Source organism: Chiloscyllium punctatum, chromosome 11 (assembly GCF_047496795.1).
Source record: "Chiloscyllium punctatum isolate Juve2018m chromosome 11, sChiPun1.3, whole genome shotgun sequence".
Classification (NCBI taxonomy): Eukaryota; Metazoa; Chordata; class Chondrichthyes; order Orectolobiformes; family Hemiscylliidae; genus Chiloscyllium; species Chiloscyllium punctatum.
This window is the reverse complement of record NC_092749.1, coordinates 21,617,389-21,635,752: the sequence shown is the minus strand read 5'-3', so window position 1 is coordinate 21,635,752 and position 18,364 is coordinate 21,617,389. Positions and strand designations below refer to the sequence as shown.

At 39.0% G+C, this 18,364-nt stretch overlaps 1 protein-coding gene across 1 annotated transcript in view; it reads right to left on the bottom strand.

Moving 5' to 3' along the window:
• The window catches only part of adss2 (adenylosuccinate synthase 2), an 81,340-nt gene that overhangs the window by 24,525 nt on the left and 38,451 nt on the right, over positions 1–18,364 (bottom strand). The window contains exons 3-6 of the mRNA XM_072580459.1: positions 18,202–18,270; positions 8,169–8,219; positions 6,668–6,734; positions 3,872–3,979 (exon numbers count right to left, since the gene is read on the bottom strand). Of these exons, the coding sequence (XP_072436560.1) occupies positions 3,872–3,979; positions 6,668–6,734; positions 8,169–8,219; positions 18,202–18,270 (295 nt within the window). The remainder of the gene's footprint in view (positions 1–3,871; positions 3,980–6,667; positions 6,735–8,168; positions 8,220–18,201; positions 18,271–18,364) is intronic.

Here is an 18,364-nt window from a genome sequence, read left to right as displayed (position 1 = left end):
GAGTTTGCACATTCTCCCTGTGTCTGTGTGGGTTTCCTCCGGGTGCTCCGGTTTCCTCCTACAGTCCAACGATGTGCAGGTCAGGTGAATTGGCCATGCTAAATTGCCCGTAGTGTTAGGTGAAGGGGTAAGTGTAGGGGAATGGGTCTGGGTGGGTTGCTCTTCGGAGGGTCGGTGTGAACTTGTTGGGCTGAAGGGCCTGTTTCCACACTAAGTAATCTAATCAGTCAAGCAAACTTCCTCTGAACTTCACCTGATACATTTATGTCATTTCTCAAATAAAGAGACCAAAACTGTGCATAATACTCCAGATGTGGTCTCACCAATGCCCTATACAACCGCAAAACACCCCTACTTTTATATTCCACCTCATTTGCAATCAAAAACATTTAAAAATTAGTGTTACGTAAATGAGGATAATCATGCATAATCACTTTGCAAATGTCACTGATTACAAAGAACAGTAAACATTCGAAACAGCATTTTCTGAAAAGTGGAAGGCAAGATTAAGATTTCAAGTCAATGACCTTCCATCAGAAAATATGTTCACTGTACTTCCAGCCCCACCTGGCCGGTTGAATGTCAGCGTTTTCTGATTTTTTTTATTTCAGCTTTTCTGCATCATCAGTGGAGGAGCATGGTATTGGAGCAAGGTCCATTCTAAACATTTGCCACCTCCTCCTCAATTTTTATTATATGGGGTCTATCCATTTCACTGCACAGTCACTTCATTTTTAGAGGTGCATCTGGTATTTTAAAAAGGACAAAGTGTGAGCAACCTGCAGAGTGCTTGCTGAGCTACTGTATGCACTGCAATTTACGGCAACATGGGTAAAGATGAACGAACAAGATTTAAGCCATAATGTTACAAATGGCTGATATCACTGCTCTACTAAGATGGGCGGCATGGTGGCTCAGTGGTTAGCACTAATGCCTCACAGCGCCAGGGACCCGGGTTCAATTCCAGCCTGTGTGTGGAGTTTGCACATTCTCCCAGTGCAAACTCCGGGTGCTCCAGTTTCCTCCCACAGTCAAAAAGACATTAGGTGAATTGGCTAAATTGTCCATAGTGTTTAGGGATGTGTAGGTTCAGTGCATTAGTCAGAGGTAAATATAGGATAGGGGAATGGATCTGGGTGGGTTACTCTTCAGAGGGTTCATGTGGATTTGTTGGGCTGAAGGGCCTGCTTCCACACTGTAGGGATTCTAAAATAAAAATATACCATTTAAGCCAGGAAAGGGAGGTTGGTTCCAGGTGGCACTTGGAGGTTGCGTTGCAAGAGTGTGAAAAGAAACATCACTGGAGATGATCTGGCTATGATTAGAAGGGTAACGTAGACTAAAGTAATTAAAAACTGTGATATCCGTTTTAAATGAATGTCACAATTGTATCACAGGGATTCATTTCTAGGCGAAATTTAAATGGCTATCTTTGACATCTGATATTTCCAAATAATTCAATATATTAATTTAACAGCAGGAATTCAAGTAACAACAACTGTGTTTAATCATTTAATCTGTCAAATAGAAAAACAATATCTGTATTTTTAAAAATGTACTTGTGTATGTATGTGGCAGGGAATGGTGAGAACAAATGAAACGTTTATGCTAGTGTCGCATCTTGTCACATTAAAATGTCTCACAGGATCTCACATTCATGGATTTTTGAAGGTTATGCAGGTAAATGGGGCAACAACATAATGATGAATAACTAATCTGATTCATGATTTGATGTTTCAGTCATATTGCAGTTTCAGATATAGCTGCATATATGTGGAGTGGAATGAGCAACACTTCAAAATACATTTCATTACATTACATGATTGAGTCCTGTTTAAAGATTCATTTCACCAGAAACAAAACATCTAATTCAAGGACATACATTATCCAAATACCAAAAAAAAAACCCAAGATTCAGTCACAGAAAAACTGAAGCTTGATTACTGGGCACCTTTGTGATCAAGTTATGCTGTTAAATGACCAAAACACTTACATTGGCAGAAAACCACATTTAAAGAACAAGGAGCAAGAGAACACTTTGAACGTTGCAGTCATCCACACACACAGATAAAGTGATTAGTATCCAATAGAGGGAGCTCTTACAAAATAAATAAGACCATAAGTAGTAGGAACAGGAACAGGCCATTTGGTACCTCTAGCCTGTTCCATCATTCAAGAATATTATGGTTGATCTGACACTCCTCACAGTGCACTTTCCTGCCTTTTCTCCATAACACTTCCTTAGCCTACTGATCAAGAATTTATCTATTGCTCAGGACTTTACAATGTTAGATTAGATTAGATTCCCTACAGTGTGGAAACAGACCGTTCAGTCCAAACAGTCCAAGCTGACCCTCTGAAGAGTAACCCATTTCCCTTCTCACTAGCAATACGGGCAATTTAGCATGGCCAATTCACCTGACCTGCACATCTTTGGACTGTGGGAGAAAACTGGAGCACCCGGAGGAAACCCACACAGACGGGGAGAATGTGCAAACTCCACAGACAGTTGCCAGAGGCTAGAATTGAACCTGGGATCCTGGTGCTGTGAGGCTGCATGGTAACCACTGAGCCACCATGCCATCCCAATGTTAGGTAAATGAAAAGTGGCAGATTATCATAAAACAGTCTTTGAAAGACTATACATTTTTCACAAATCACAAAAGGTTTAAACATCTTAAGACTCCTTTATGTGAAAGCAGAATCAATTTTAGGGATGCTTGTTTATACCTGTGAACAAAATGTACCTTCAGCTTCTCTGAATTTCTGAGAATGTCCTTATCAAAATGATACAACTATACACTGATTTGTTTTGATCGATAAGCAAACTGCTTAATGCACATATAAGTTAGCTTCATTGTCAACAGGGCTAACATCATGCTTCGTGATCAGTAATCATTTAAATGCCTTCATAGCTTTCTTATAGGTTCCTTGTACATGGTTCAAATTTAGTGTGTGTGTGTATAAAATTCACATCGAAATCTGCCATCTCCTTACTAGTCAGTCAATTTTGAGAATATGTTGTGGTTGATGCCATCAGGCTCGCTTACAATAGTCACCTTGAAAACAAAATTGTAAAAAAGAAATCGCTGGACAAATTACATTAGCCGTTCCCTCCAACAGGTTAGTCATCAACTTCTCCCTACTAATTCAGTCCATTTTCAACCCAACCAATATTAACTCTAATCTAATGGGTCTTTATCCTCACAAAAAGGTTTACTTGCCTTCCTTACTGGCAACTTCTACAGCAATGCAGCCCACTGAGTTAACCATCAGCCACAAACCAATATGCAGTCTTATTGCATTTCTGATTAGTAAATGAAGAAATGAGTAATAGACACTGCATTGATAATGTGATCTCAGTGGTTATATTCACATGGTATATTAGTTTCTAATCAATCTGTTCTGGGATATTATAATACATCCCTGGAACAGAAGGGTTTTGAACCCAGGCTTACTGGCCCAGACGTAGGGCCATGTTACCACAACAGTCCCTTATTCACATGGTAGAAGCATATGCACTTTAACGTATTGTGCATAAGTTTGTAAAATGACAACAGCAAAATCAGAATGTACAAGGTTTGTATCCCCAACCACTGGATGTTTTAAATCCTTGGTTACTACTTAGGAGTTACCTGCTGAAATAGTCTGCAAAATGGGCAGAAATATCAGACCTCAGCACACAAGTAATACTAGAAATAATGAATGAGGGGTGGGAGCTGTCATTTGTGAGCTTGAGTAACTCAAATAACCAGACTGGCCCAGCAGAAGAAAGCAAGTTCAACCAGTAATCAGCAGCTTAAAAATGAATGAAACAGACATCTAGCTGGTTGGGTGAACAAGAACACGGAATATGAGCGCATTCAAATACCTTTCTGAAAAGGAATCAAAATCAGTCAGAAGATCACATATCCTAAGCCCACTTCGAGATGCTTTTGAAGAATAAACCGGTCCGATCCCCTTCTTTGTGGTGCCCAAACTACAAAAATAAATAACAGATGAATAAATTTAAAACGTGTATTTTGTTTGATTAAGCAATCAATAATTGTGTTTAATCAATATCTCTAATTAAGTAGATGAACACTGGTAACAAAATGGTTTCTGTACATAAACCCATTTACCACTTTAACATGCATTGAAATGGTTAAAATCAAGACATTAAAAAAGTAATAACGGACAAGTGCTAGTCAAAAATCAAATCGGCCATGGTGTGGTGTTAGTATGTAGAAAAAGTCATTATTTTAAACACTGTGGAAAACATAACGGCATTTTATATTGTAATTTGAATGAAACAATAAATAGGTGGCCCTTATTAAAATTATCTGAATTTTAAAGAAAGGAGCTGGGGCTCTCTTGTGGCATAGTGATAGTGTCCGAACCCCAGGACCAGGAGGCCTGGATTCAAGTCCTATGCGTTCCAGAGGTGTGTAATAACCTCTCTGAATAGATTGATAAGGAAAAATATAGTTTAAGGAAAGGCACAAGAGCCAAGAATAGTTTCTAGCTTAACGCCATGAACATTATTGTCAGGTCAATCTGAAAACAGAAACAGAATCTCAATTTAGCTAAATACAAGAAAAACTGAGCTCATTACAAATAAATCCCTATAGTATTGGAGTTCCAAAGCAACAAATGTATGGCTCTATTTCAAATGTCTACAAAGCCAGAAGTCACATGACACCAGGTTATAGTCCAACAGGTTTACTTGAAGTCACAAGCTTTCAGAATGCTGCTCCTTCATTATGTGACTTTACCTGTTGGACTATAATCTAGCATCATATGACATCTGACTTTTGTCCACCCCAGTCCAACACTAGCACCTGCGTCTGTGTACATGTCCATATGCATCTGCAGAGTCAGAAACAAACAACAAATTGTCACTGAAAGCGACAATTTAGAAGTACACAGATTTAAAAAGGGTCTAGTTTGGTATTTTGTTTAAAATGGTAAGCATGACTTAACATAAAAGGTTTTGCATGAATTTCTTCTCAACTTTGTTTATTTATTTTCTGAGTTATACAAAGATAACAAGATGGAACTTTAAAATGGAAATTAGTTTACATCCAGGCTAAATTGTTCCCTGACCTCTAGTACCCAAGACTAAATATGACCTCAACTTGCTACGCAATACCACAGCATGTCTACTGCTCTAATTAGCCCCCACCTCCATTACGCATGATCTTTTAATGTAAGTCTATTTTTATTTAACCCTAAAAAGCAGTCTCAGACTTGGAGTTTGAAATTTTCACGTATTTTCTAATCTAAATTCCTGACCAAAGACAATTAAATTCCCAGTTACCAGAGGCCATGATTACTCAACACTGGACCTTGGGATTACACAGGAACACAGTTATATTATAACAACCAAATGATATATCATGATTGCATGGCACATCATATAATGTGAATTACCAATACCATAGGAGATTCTTTAATGTATTGAAAAATAAACTATATCTATGTGGCACCTGAAGTGCTTAAATACTATTTAAGATCATCAGACATAGGACCAGAAATTAGGCCATTCGACCCATCAACTCTGCTCCATCATTTAATTGTGGCTGATAGGTTTCTCAACCTCATTCTCCCCGTAATCCTTGATCCCCTTTACAATCAAGGATCTATTCATCTGCCTTCTGTGGCAATGAATTCCATTGACCTACCACTCTCTGGCTGAAGACTTTTCTCCTCATCGCTGTTCTGAAGGATCTTCCCTTTGTTCTAAGGCTATGTCCTCAGGTCCTAGTCTCTCCTGCTAAGTCCCTCCTCCTCAATTTTCCCAATGTCCTCTCTGTCCAGACAGTCAGTATTCTATAGTTTCAATTAGATCCCCAAAAACATTCTGAGCTCCATCAAATATAGACCCAGAATCCCCAAATGCTCCTCATATATGTTAAGCCTTTTATTCTTGGGATAATTCTCAAGAAGCTCCTTTGGACCCTCTCCAGGGCCAATATATGCATCCTGAGGTATGTGGCCCAAAATTGCTCACATTACTCTAAAATGTGGTCTGACCAGAGCCTTATCAAGGCTCAGAAACACATCCCTGCTTTTATATTCTCATCCTCTCAAAATAAATGCCAACAGTATTTGCCTTCCTAACTACTCACTCAACCTGCAAGTTTACCTTAAGAGAACTCTGAGTAGTACTCCCAAGTTTTTTTTGCACTTCAGATTTCTGAATTTTCCCCCCATTTAGAAAATAGCCTTTACCTCTATTCTTCCTTTGTAATTTAAGAAACCTAAATAGCAGGCTCCCAACCTGTGAGGTGAGTGGGCATGGTGGTGGATAGGGTGAGAATTTGGTGACTGTTTTTGTTTGCTGTGTCGGAAGATGGTCAAAATAGTCTCTTTCTGTCTAAGGTTCACAACACCATGATTGTTGAGGCATTCCTAAATTCAGGGGAGTAATTTCTTAATCAACATAGCTTAAGCATGACAATTGAGAAAAGGTAGAGTCATTATTTGAAAAAAAGGTCAGGTCACTAATCACTAGGTTTAACACTAATACACAAGTAATGCTATTGTAAAGAGCCAGCTTCAGCAAGACAAGACCGAATGGCTTATTCCAGTGGCGAAAGATACTATTTATTATGAAAGCTATGATTTGTCAAATTCTACTTTAGAGATGCTAAACACATTTCCCTGGAAACATATAAATCCTTACGTTTTTCCGGCTTGCTGTTGCCTCTGCTGCTCCTGAGCACCATCAGCAGCTTGGTGGAAATCAAACACTTAAAAACAAACAGATAAAGACTTGATGCACTTGTTAACTGATGGACAATAATGCACAAATTGTTCCAAGTCTTCTTGCCTTGACTGTTATCGACAATCTGATGGATCAAAGTCAACATGTTAATATCTGTACTGTGTCCAAATACAGTGATCTCGGAGTTACAATCTTCACTTGCAAACACCCTTTCAGCATAATCACTACACACACCCATCAGATGTTCAAAGAGATAGAATTACTTATAGTTAACTTCCCACCAAAATCATCAGCATATCCATTGCACGATGTGCGTTTGTGGTCTCAAAGAACAATGTGTTTATGGTTCTTCCTTTGGCATTTAGAATCAAATGCAGTAATTTATTTCAACCAATACTGTCTGTTGCATAAAAGCAGAACACTGCAGGTACTTGAAAATAAAATAAAATTAAAAAGTGCTGGAGAAACTGCAGCATTTGTGCAGAGAGAAATAGTGTTAATGCTTCAAATAACACAAGTCTTCTGTGTTCGATGCTGCCAGACCTGCTGGGATTCTCAACCACTTTTATTACCATCTTTTGCAGTTCTGTCAAAACAATCCTGTCCAACCTCTGCAAGGTATTTTTTTGGGTGAGGTACTAACTTTGATAAAAGCAGGTCAGATCCTGAATGACAACAACCCAGGCTATTGGCAGACTTTATGCAATCACTATGTCAGTTTAAGTGTATAACGCATTAACCAGATTGTGATATGTATCTAACATGTAATGGCATGAAAATCATGGAATAATACAGCTGACAAACTTTACATAAAGTAAATAACATTTTGCTTTCCAGTGGACAACTATATGACTGCTTTCTCAATATGTCTGCTGAACTACTCTGCCTCCTGTTCTGATCAAAGTTCATAGACTCGAAATGTCAACCTTTTCTTTTCTCTCCCTAGATGTTGCCAGATTTCCTGAATGAATATTTCCAGTATTTTTTGGACCTCCTTTAGATTTCTAGTATTTTGTTATTACTACATTATTCAGTTTGCACTGTGAGCCCACTGCATTGTGGACTGAAGCTGTTTAATTGTTTTCACTGCCAAATTTCTAATGTAAGAGCAAAGGTATTTTATGAAGGCTCAAATGCAGGTGCTGTTATACAGCACCCAAGAACAATCTTTCACTGGAGGTGATAAAAACACATCAAGTGGGGTAATAAACAGTGGGTTTTTTCCCCCAAAGAAATATAAACCAATAGATCAAAATAGTGGAAAGAGACAACAAAATCTACCATCATGGTTGGGAATTAAATGTTTTCACTGGACGCAGAAAGTACTGTATATGATCATAATCTGTGACAACAGCACAGCATTTCATGAAAGGAGCAGCAAGGTAATGTAGCCTACGTAAAAAGCAAGAGGAGTTCAGTTTTCATCAGAGAGTATTTTAATAACAATAATCCAACTTACCAATATGGGCTCTATCTGAAATGATTAGTCTACTCTCCCAATCTTGAAGGCCTGAAGATAAACAAAAAGTTGTTATACTTCATAAAAATGACAAAGGAGGAAAATGTTCATTCATGTGGCACAACACCCAAAAGTGCTGCACATGGTAAATTCCTTTTGGAAACAGTGACTATTAATCAAAACCTGGTGACAACCCTGGTTTGCTGAAGCCTCAAACACCATGACGATGGAATATTTTTAAAAATAGCGACTTCTTGCTTTGACAGTCATCTCAACACCCAGGTAATAGCTAGCTTTTAAAAGGAACAAAATCTGAAGTCAGCACTTTAGAATACACTGCACTCCCTCAGCACTGCAGTAGAATATTCACATGCTAGACTGGGTTGAGTCTTTGACTTGCTGACCAAACCAGCCAATTTCAGACCTAAGCTCAAAGGTGTTCTGGTTTTGATAGAATTCCACAGCAAAGGAGGCCCATTCAGTCCACTTGTCTATGCCTTTAAAGAGCAACCACTTAGCCCTATTCCCCCTTCAATCTTTAGTTTTCACATATTTATCCATTTTCCTTTTTAAAATGTAAGGGTTCTGCCTCCAATACTGTTAGTGAACATAGAGTTCTTATCCTCTTCCTTCATTCACATCATCTTATATTTATATGCCCTGGTTACTAACTTATCCACAGTGAGTCTTTAATGAGGTGCATCAGCTGAACATTTTAGATAAACAGTTGAAAGGTGAAATAAATACAGGATGAGGAGGAAACAGCAATGTTATGGAACTGATCAGAAAGCTCTATCAAAATGTCTGATGCATTGGATAGCCAAGACCATATCGTTTTATTTTCTGCATTTTTATTTATGGAAAAAAGGACTGTTTAAAACCAAAAGTCTGTGAAAGAATTGCTGCACTAAGAAATATTTACTGAAGCTCCACACATGATACTTACACTGCTTTATCCAAGCAGTGGGGGAAACTGTTCGCAGGTAGCATTAGGCAGTTACAAGTAGCTGTTTGGTTTGTGCAAATTGTGACCAGTCATTGTTGTTAAATAACATCAGCCTGATAACAACACCGATTGGTTCCTGGGCCAGCTGATCAGCTTGTTGTGTGAACAAAAGTGAGAAACCTTTAGATTGTTGGAATTGCAGGTGTTTTATCGCTCTTGGCTGTAAAAAAAACTACATTCTCTCTCATTATTTGCTGTAATCTGTTGCCTTTAACCAACAATCACCAAATGCCTCCTACGCAAAGTGAAAAGAATCCTAAGAAAGGAAGCTGAAGAACAAAGTCCTGGCAAGCAAAAGGATTGTCTCAACACCCTTGTGAATTAGTGTATTGAATTCTGGCTCCCTGGTTTTAGTTTCAATCCACCAAGAAAGGAATGGTTTTTTTTGTTTGCATTATATCTGTCTGTACATCAATAGATGGGGTGGGAGTGGTGGTGTTTAGAGTTTTAACGAGTTGAGCTATATGTTGACAGTTCCTAGCTGTTTACTTGTGATTAGAATTTACTTATTTCTAATAAAGAGTATAGAAAAACCTAGTCAGTATTTTCTGTTAACTAGATTCCAACAGACAGGGAAACTGGGACTTTGTTTAATAACTCTGGGAGTAGTAGAGCTTGACAATCAGGGCTTTTCAAAGTGAGTTGTAACAAGAGATTGGGGCTCATGCAGCATCATTTTGAAAGAGGGGGGATTGGCTGCTTTGCCTGTGGTATCAGTTAAGAAATACCACTGAAAGTTGCAAAGGATTTTCTGCAGATGGCAGAATTGTCCTCAACAATATTAAGTGGATTTCCAAAAAGCAGGTTACTTGAATTGGCATGTAAGTTGGCAGTATCTTTGCCTGATAAAGCTAAGAGAACAGATATAATTGAAGTTCTAATACGGCATTTTGGTTCAGGAGGAATACAAGGCAGATCAGGTAACTCAAGGTAGCGAATCACCACGATCAGATGACATTTAGTTATGGTTGAAGCAGTAAAGTAAAATTGCCATAGTCTACCAGCCCACTGGGCTGCTCTTCATTGGAGAGACACAACTGGTGGTGGTTTAACCTAAGGTTCTCCATGTTTCAGGTGAGGGGAGAGGTTGAGAAGGAAAGTCCTTAATGATATCTCAACTGGTGCTGGAATTGATGCTGTTGGCACCACACTGCATCACAAACCAGCTGTCCAGCCAACTCAGCTAACTGACCAGCTTGATCATAAAGAAACAAAGAAGAAGCAGGAGATTGTAATTTGCTTCACTTTTGGCATTCAAAGAAAGAGACAGAATTTTTTAAAAAAAGACAGGAAATGGAAATGAGAAAACTAGAATTAGAATTCCAAAACAAAGGAAAGACGAGAGAGAACACACGAATTACTCTTGGTAAAATGTCTTATGTGGACGTAAAGACGACAGATGTAGTGAATCCAAATCATAATCTAAAATCCAGAAACAAAATCTTTGAATTTGTACAAGTCCTGTCAAAATGTGAGGAAGAGGATGGGGAGGCATTCTGTATGCCCACTGAGAAAACAGCGAGACAAGTGAATTGGACAAATGGAGCCTGGACTTTGCCATGCAGAGTGCATTAACAGAAAGCACAGGAAATTTACATTTCATTGTCAGAGGTAGTTTTTAGGGATTATGACATTATACATAGGTTGCATAGGAATTATTCCCGGAGGTAAAAACAAAAATTGCTGAAGAAACTCAGCAGATTAAAGTTGAAACGTTAATTCTATTTTCTTCCTACAGATGCTGCCAGACCTGCTGAGTTTCTCCAGCAATTTCTGTTTTTGCTTTAGATCACCAGCATTCACAGTTCTTTGCTTTATTTTAGTTCCTGAGGCTTATAGGCTCAAGTTCTGGAACTCAAGGAACAGCTCAAGCAAACCAATACTGAATTTGAAAGAGTGAAGCCAAATAATTTTGACAAGTGGATATGAGCTTTTCAAGCTGAAGCCATGTGTGAAGTCCTTAAGGAGATTATTCTCTGAAGATTTTAAAGACTCACCACCTTGAGGACCAAAGGGTTGCAAATGCTGGACAGGCAGCAATAATGGTCCACAGTTACGAGCTGATCCAGAAAACTAAATGATTTCTGCATCACCTTTAAAAATATGAAAGGGATCAAAAATGGGAAAGAATAGATCACTAGGAATGCCCAAAGAATTCCTCCACAGGTCAGAAGAAAAAGTAGAGTGGAGGTGAAAATCAACAATTGAAATGTTTCCACTATAACAAATTGGGTCTCTCACTATCAGAATGCTTGAATTTGAGGGGGAAACCTATGGGACTTATTGGCATATTTAAGTATTAATCAGAAAAGAGAACACAAAATGCCACAGATCAAATTGTAGCTGTATCTACAAGTACATCATTGGAGATAAACACTGCTGAGGGTGCAGAAGAGGTACATTGTGTAGATAAGAGATATAAAATGCATTGGTCCAAACAGAAAAAAAATGTTTTTATGCAAATTATGCAGGGTAGACTGGAAGAAACCGTTCTCTTTGATGTAAAGATCAATGACTGGGAGGCATACACTTAAGGTAAAGGGCAGAAGATTTAGGAGAGATGTGAGGAAAACCTTTTCTCACAAATCATGGTGGGAATCTGGAGCTCTCTGCCTATAAAAGGTGGCAGAGGCAGAAACTCTCAAAGATAAATGCCCAGGACCTGATCAGGTGTACCCTAGAACTCGGTGGGAAGCTAGGGAAGTGAGAGCTAGGCCCCTTGCTCAGATATTTGGATCATCGATCATCACAGGTGAAGTGCGGGAAGACTGGAGGTTGGCTAATGTGGTACCACTGTTTAAGAAAGGTGGTAAGGACAAGCCGGGGAACTATACAACAGTGAGCCTGACGTCGGTGATGGACAAGTTGTTGGAAGGAATCCTGAGGGACAGGATGTACATGTATCTGGAAAGACAAGGACTGATTGGGGATAGTCAACATGGCTTTGTGCATGGAAAACCATGTCTCACAAATTTGATTGAGTTTTTTGAAGAAATAACAGAGGATTGATAAAGGCAGAGCGGTACATGTGATCTATATGGACTTCAGTAAGGCATTCGACAAAGTTCCCCATGGGAGACTGGTTAGCAAGGTTAGATCGCGTAGAATGCATGGAGAACTAGCCATTTAGATACAAAACTGGCTCGAAGGTTGAAGACGGAGGGTGGTGGTGGAGGGTTGTTTTTCAGACTGGAGGCCTGTGACCAATACAGTGCTGCAAAGATCAGTGATGCGTCCACTACTTTTCATCATTTATATAAATGATTTGGACGTGAGCTTAACAGATATAGTTAGTAAGTTTGTAGATGACACCAAAATTAAAGCTGTAGTGGACAGCAAAGAAGGTTACCTCGGATTACATCAGGATCTTGATCAGATGAGCCAATGGGCTGAGGAGTGGCAGATGAAGTTTAATTTAGAATTTTGGAAAAACAAATCTTAGCAGGACTTAAAAATGTAATGGTAAGATCCTAGGGAATATTGCTGAACAGAGAGAGCTTAGAGTGCAAGTTCACAGTTCCTTGAAAGTAAAGTGGCAGGTAGATAGGATAGTGAAGGTGGTGGTGTTTGGTATGCTTTCCTTTATTGGCCAAAGTATGGAGTACAGGAGTTGGGAGGTCATGTTGCGGCTGTACAGGACATCGGTTAGGCCATTGTTGGAATATTGCGTGCAATGGTCTGCTTCCTATTGGAAGGATGTTGTGAAATTTGAAAGGGTTCAGAAAAGATTTATAAGGACGTTGCCAGAGTTGGAGGATTTGAGCTATAGGGAGAGATTGGGTCGGCGAGGACTGTTTCCCTGGAGTGTTGGAGGCTGAGGAGTAACCTTATAGAGGTTTATAAAATCATGAGGGGCATGGATAGGGTAAATAGACAAGGTCTTTTCCCTGGGGTGGGGAGTCCACAACCAGAAGGCACAGGCTTAGGGTGAGAGGGGAAAAATATAGAAGAGACCTAAGGGGCAACTTTTTCACGCAGAGGGTGTGTGTGTATGGAATGAGCTGCCAGAGTGGTGGAGGCTAGTGTAATTGCAACATTTAAATGGCATCAGGATGGGTATATGAATAGGTAGGGTTTGGAGGGATATGGGCCGGGTACTGGCAGGTGGATTTTGATATCCGGTCGGCATGGATGAGTTGGACTGAAAGGTCGGTTTCCGTGCTGTACATCTGTATGACTATTTATCTACCCCTCTCTGTACGAAGGGATACAGGTGACATTCAAACTCTCTTCTTGGAGAAGAATTTGGCTTTCCCTCCATAAAGTTCAATAAAAGTTGAAGTGTCAGTAAATGGAACAGGTAGAGACTATATCTTTTGTACTGTATCATACAAAATCCAATTAGAGTGTGTAACTTATTATCTGGACCAGAGGTAGTTGGTGCAGTTAAGGTAATACCCATGGATTGTGTGGATTTACTACTGGGGGATGATCTGGCTGGAGTGAAAATTATAGCTTCGTATATAATCAAGAAAAGTTCCATTTTTTTCACGTCATTTGAACAATTGAAGAATCGGTTGAGTATTTTTCCATTGTGTGCGGTGACTAGAGAAATGGCTAAACAATGCCCACCATCAGTAGTGACAGTAATATTGCACACTGATGTCAGGGTAATCAAAAATCTATTTGGGGATGAGGATTGAGGATAATGCAAAAGAACTGTTAGAAATTCTTCATTAAATGAGGCTCAAGAAGCAGATCCAGAGTTAAATAATTTGGCACAGACAGTTCACACTGAAGTTGAAGCTGAAGAACTTCTATAATGCTATTAAATATAGAGCTCTGATGAGGAAACAGAGACGTCCTCATAGACCTGCAGCTGACGAACGAACAGTTGTTCATCAAATTGTGGTATTGCCTCGATATCATACAGATAATATAAGTAGCATATGAATTTCCTGTTTCAAGACATAGCGGAAGTGGTGAAAGGCAAGCACTGACAGAGGTACTTTAAGGACAAGATTTCATAAACATGTGGTCCAATTCTGTAAAACGTATTATACATGTAAGGTCATAGGAAGACCTCAACATATAATCAACATCTTGATACTGAGACTATATTTTTAAGAACCACTTACTTAGTCACAGAGTTGTCCAGCACAGAAACAGACCTTTCCGTCCAATTTGTCCATGCCGAACAGATATCCCAACCCAATCCCATCTCATCTGCCAGCATCCGCCCCATATCCCTCCAAACCCTTCCTATTTATATACCCATCCAAATGCCTTTTACATGTTGCAATTGTACTAGCCTCTACCACTTGCTCTGGCAGCTCATTCCATACACTTACTACCCTCTGTGTGAAAAGGTTGCCCCTTAGATCTCTTTTATATCTTGCCCCTTCAGAACATGTATCGGGTATAAACAGGTAGGGAAAGAGTAAAGTACTGAGTTTTGTGAAACAAGAGGTTCAGCCGAGCATGACTCAGATCAGATAAAAACAATGGGTACCAGAGGCAAGAGTAATGGGTTAACAAGGTGGAAAAGCATTCATTATGTAGAGCCATTTCACAATGTTGGAAACATTCAGTATGTAATGTCAGTTTAACAAGGTTAAAAAGTATTCATTATGTGAAACCAGTTAAGGTTAAAAATCTTCATTGCGTAACAGCAGATGGCTTAATTGCTGCTGTTGACACTCGCTGATTGTAATGGTCACCCAATCAACATCTCTGTTGCCTTATCTGGCTGCTCCTCCCTGTAAAATGACTATATAATTCATCAAGAAACTACTATTCCAGAGAAGACAGAGAACTCATGTCTCTGTGCACATGGGAGATCGTTCTCTCTCCCTCCAGGGCCAAGAATAAAGATGGAGGTGGTAAAACTATACTGTGTCTTTGAGTATTTTGCTTCGACTAAGGGGTAAATGGAACGACACCCTCTTACCCGAAACCTATGCCCTCTCGTTCTGGACTCACCCATCCCAGGGAAAATACTGTGTCTATTTCTCCTATCAATGCCCCTCATGATTTTATAAACCTCTATAAAGGTCACCCCCTCAGCCTCCGTCACTCCAGGAAAAACATATGCAGCTTATTCAAACTCTCCCCATAGCTCAAATCCTCCAACCCTGTCAACATCCTTGTAAATCTTTTCTGAACCCTTTCAAGTTTCACAACATCCTTCCAATAGGAAGGAGATAGAATTGCACACAATATTCCAAAAGTGGCCTAAACAATGTCTTGTATAGCTGCAACATGACCTCCCAACTCCTGTACTCAATACTCTGACTAATAAAGCAAAGCATACCAAACGCCTTCTTCACTATCGTATCTACTGGCGATTCTACTTTCAAGGAACTATGAACCTGCACTCCAAGGTCTCTTTGTTCAGCGACACTCCCTAGGACATTACCATTAAATATATAAGTCCTGCTAAGATTTGCTTTCCCAAAATGCAGCACCTCACATTTATCTAAACTAAATCCAATCTGCCACTCCTCAGCCCACTGGCCAATCTGATCAAGATCCCGATGTAATCTGAGATAACCTTCTTCGCTGTCCACTACACCTCCAATTTTGGTGTCATCAGCAAACTTACTAACTATACCTGCTATGCTCACATCCAAATCATTTATATAAATGGAAAAACAACCCTCCACCACCATCCTCTGTCTTTTTCCTTCAAGCCAGTGTTGTATCCAAATGGCTAGTTCTCTCTATTTTCCATGAGATCTAACCTTGCTAATCAGTCTCCCACGGGGAGCCTTGTCGAACACCTTACTGAAGTCCATATCGATCATGTTTACCACTCTACCCTCATCAATCCTCTTTATTACTTCCTCAAAAAAAAAACTCAATCAAGTTTGTGAGACATGATTGCCCACACACAAAGCCAAGTTGACTATTCCTGATCAGTCCTTGCCTTTCCAAATACACGTACATCCTGTCCCTCAGGATTCTGTCCAACTACTTGCCCACCACGGATGTCAGGCTCACTGGTGTAGAGTTCCCTGGCTTGTCCTTACCACCCTTCTTAAATAGTGGCACCACGTTAGCCAACCTCCAGTCTTCCCGTAACTCATCTGAGACTATCAACAATACACTTATCTCAGCAAGGGGCCCAGCTATCACTTCCCTAGATTCCGACAGAGTTCTAGGGTACATCTAATTAGGTGCTGGGGATTTAACCACTTTTATGCCTTTCAAGACATCCAGCTGTAACATGGACATTTTTCAAAATGTCACCATTTCTTAGTAAGTTGTCAGTGGATTTTATAGGAATATTATAAAAAACAAAAAGGAGGACATCAGTATACCCTTACCATAATGAATATGACAACCCAGTTTCCAGAGTTACCCTAAAAGGACCATTACAATTAAAGCATGAACAAAAAAAATTAACAAGTTTTGTTTACTTATTCTGACTACTATTTGAGAAACAATCTAATCGGGTTTTAACTTTATGTCTAGATTTTTGCAGGACGTCAGCAGCAAGATATAAGACAATTCAAGGTCAGCTGCATATTCTTTATTCTTGTCAGGTAAGGAAATTAAAGATTATGGTGGAGATGTGATTGTAGGACTTGGGAACACAAACTGATCAGCCCTCATCTTATTGAATAACAGAGCTGGCTTGAACAGCAAATGGCCTACTTTGGTTCCTACTGTGTGTTTATAGGACTCCAACAATGATCCAATTCAACAATACCTTGGGACAAAAGTACAATGATAAACAGAGTAATTTGCCTTGAAGTGAAGTGAAGAGGCCATCTGTTTTAAAGGTGTTTAAAATAGTGAAGGGAATTGACAAGGAGAATGCCTCTTCATTCTAGAGAGGGAACTTGGAATAAGGGGATTTTTTTTGTTAGGTCTTTCACCCCAATCTCTAGTCTCGTTCACAGCTGGAACACGATTCCCAATTGATGAAACACAGACCTTTATACTGACCATACATGGAACAACATGCCCAGAATTAACAATTGCTTCTTAATTTTGTACACTGTATATAGAAGATTACTTATGAAACCAACATTCTTGGAATCAATAAAAATAATATTTGAAAACAATAGGCCTTTTGGATGTGGCAATCAATCAACAAAACTCACGATATGGAACATAAATAACATTCTCAATTTAAATTTCATCAGTATGAGAGGCATGAAAACACAACAAGAATTATTTTATGCCACAGCCATTCTTTTCACAGACAAGGTGTTAAGTTGGCTCATTTAAAATCTTCCTACAAATTGTACCTTTAACGGTTCAGTCATGGGAAACATTAAATTTTCCATGGTGCTTTATTCAACATGTCAACATTTTAAACAATCTACTTCATTTTTTACATGAAATTAAACCACCACTTCAGTCTGACTTCAAACTGATTACAAACACTTGAACTGGTCTTCAATGGGTCAACTTTCCCCCATATTTTCCCATCATATTCCACTGCCATTCTCACTGATTTCTGGCATGGAAAAACGACATCTATCTTAAGTCTAGTTATTGTGAAACTATCTGGATTACAAGTGCAAATTATCCTCTTTTTGTGAGCATGAAACAAGTTTTTCCCATCATAAGTCTTCAGTCTGTATATTAATGACTGAAGACCAGCAAACAAAAATTTGATACAAAATGAAGAAAAAAGTCCATAATTAATTACTTTGCATGACAGGCTTTGAGATTATTGAAATCATGACACTAGAAAGCCAAAATCAATCAACTGGGTAACTGAAAGAGAGTCTGACATTGCACTTACTCAGGAAATAAGAGTTTTATATGGGATATAGGAAACGAAAGGTCACAGAGTCATGATTAATGTAATAAACAGCCATAATGTGAACAAAATGTCAGAGAACATTAACATGTCACACAGTCAAAGCAAATTGACAGAAAAAAGAAAAATAGCAAACAATCTCAAATTTCAAAAGACAACTTTCCTGCAAAAATATGGAATAGTACTGTTTAAGAGATGAACAGCTTTTGCAAACACTGAACTGACAGTAACCATGCTGCTCTTATCTCATAACCAGCAGTACCAATATACTTTAACTCCCAGATCAGTCTGGAACCTACTGTACTAACCATTTCCCTTCTTCTCATTTTTTGCAGCTTCTTCAAAGAGACCCGGTAGGTGAATGACCACTCCATTACCTACAGAATACAAATAGTTAGCTAATAAAGAAAACAACAACCATCCTAAAAATGAAAAGGTATGTGACAAAAGATATGGACAAAATGAAAAGGA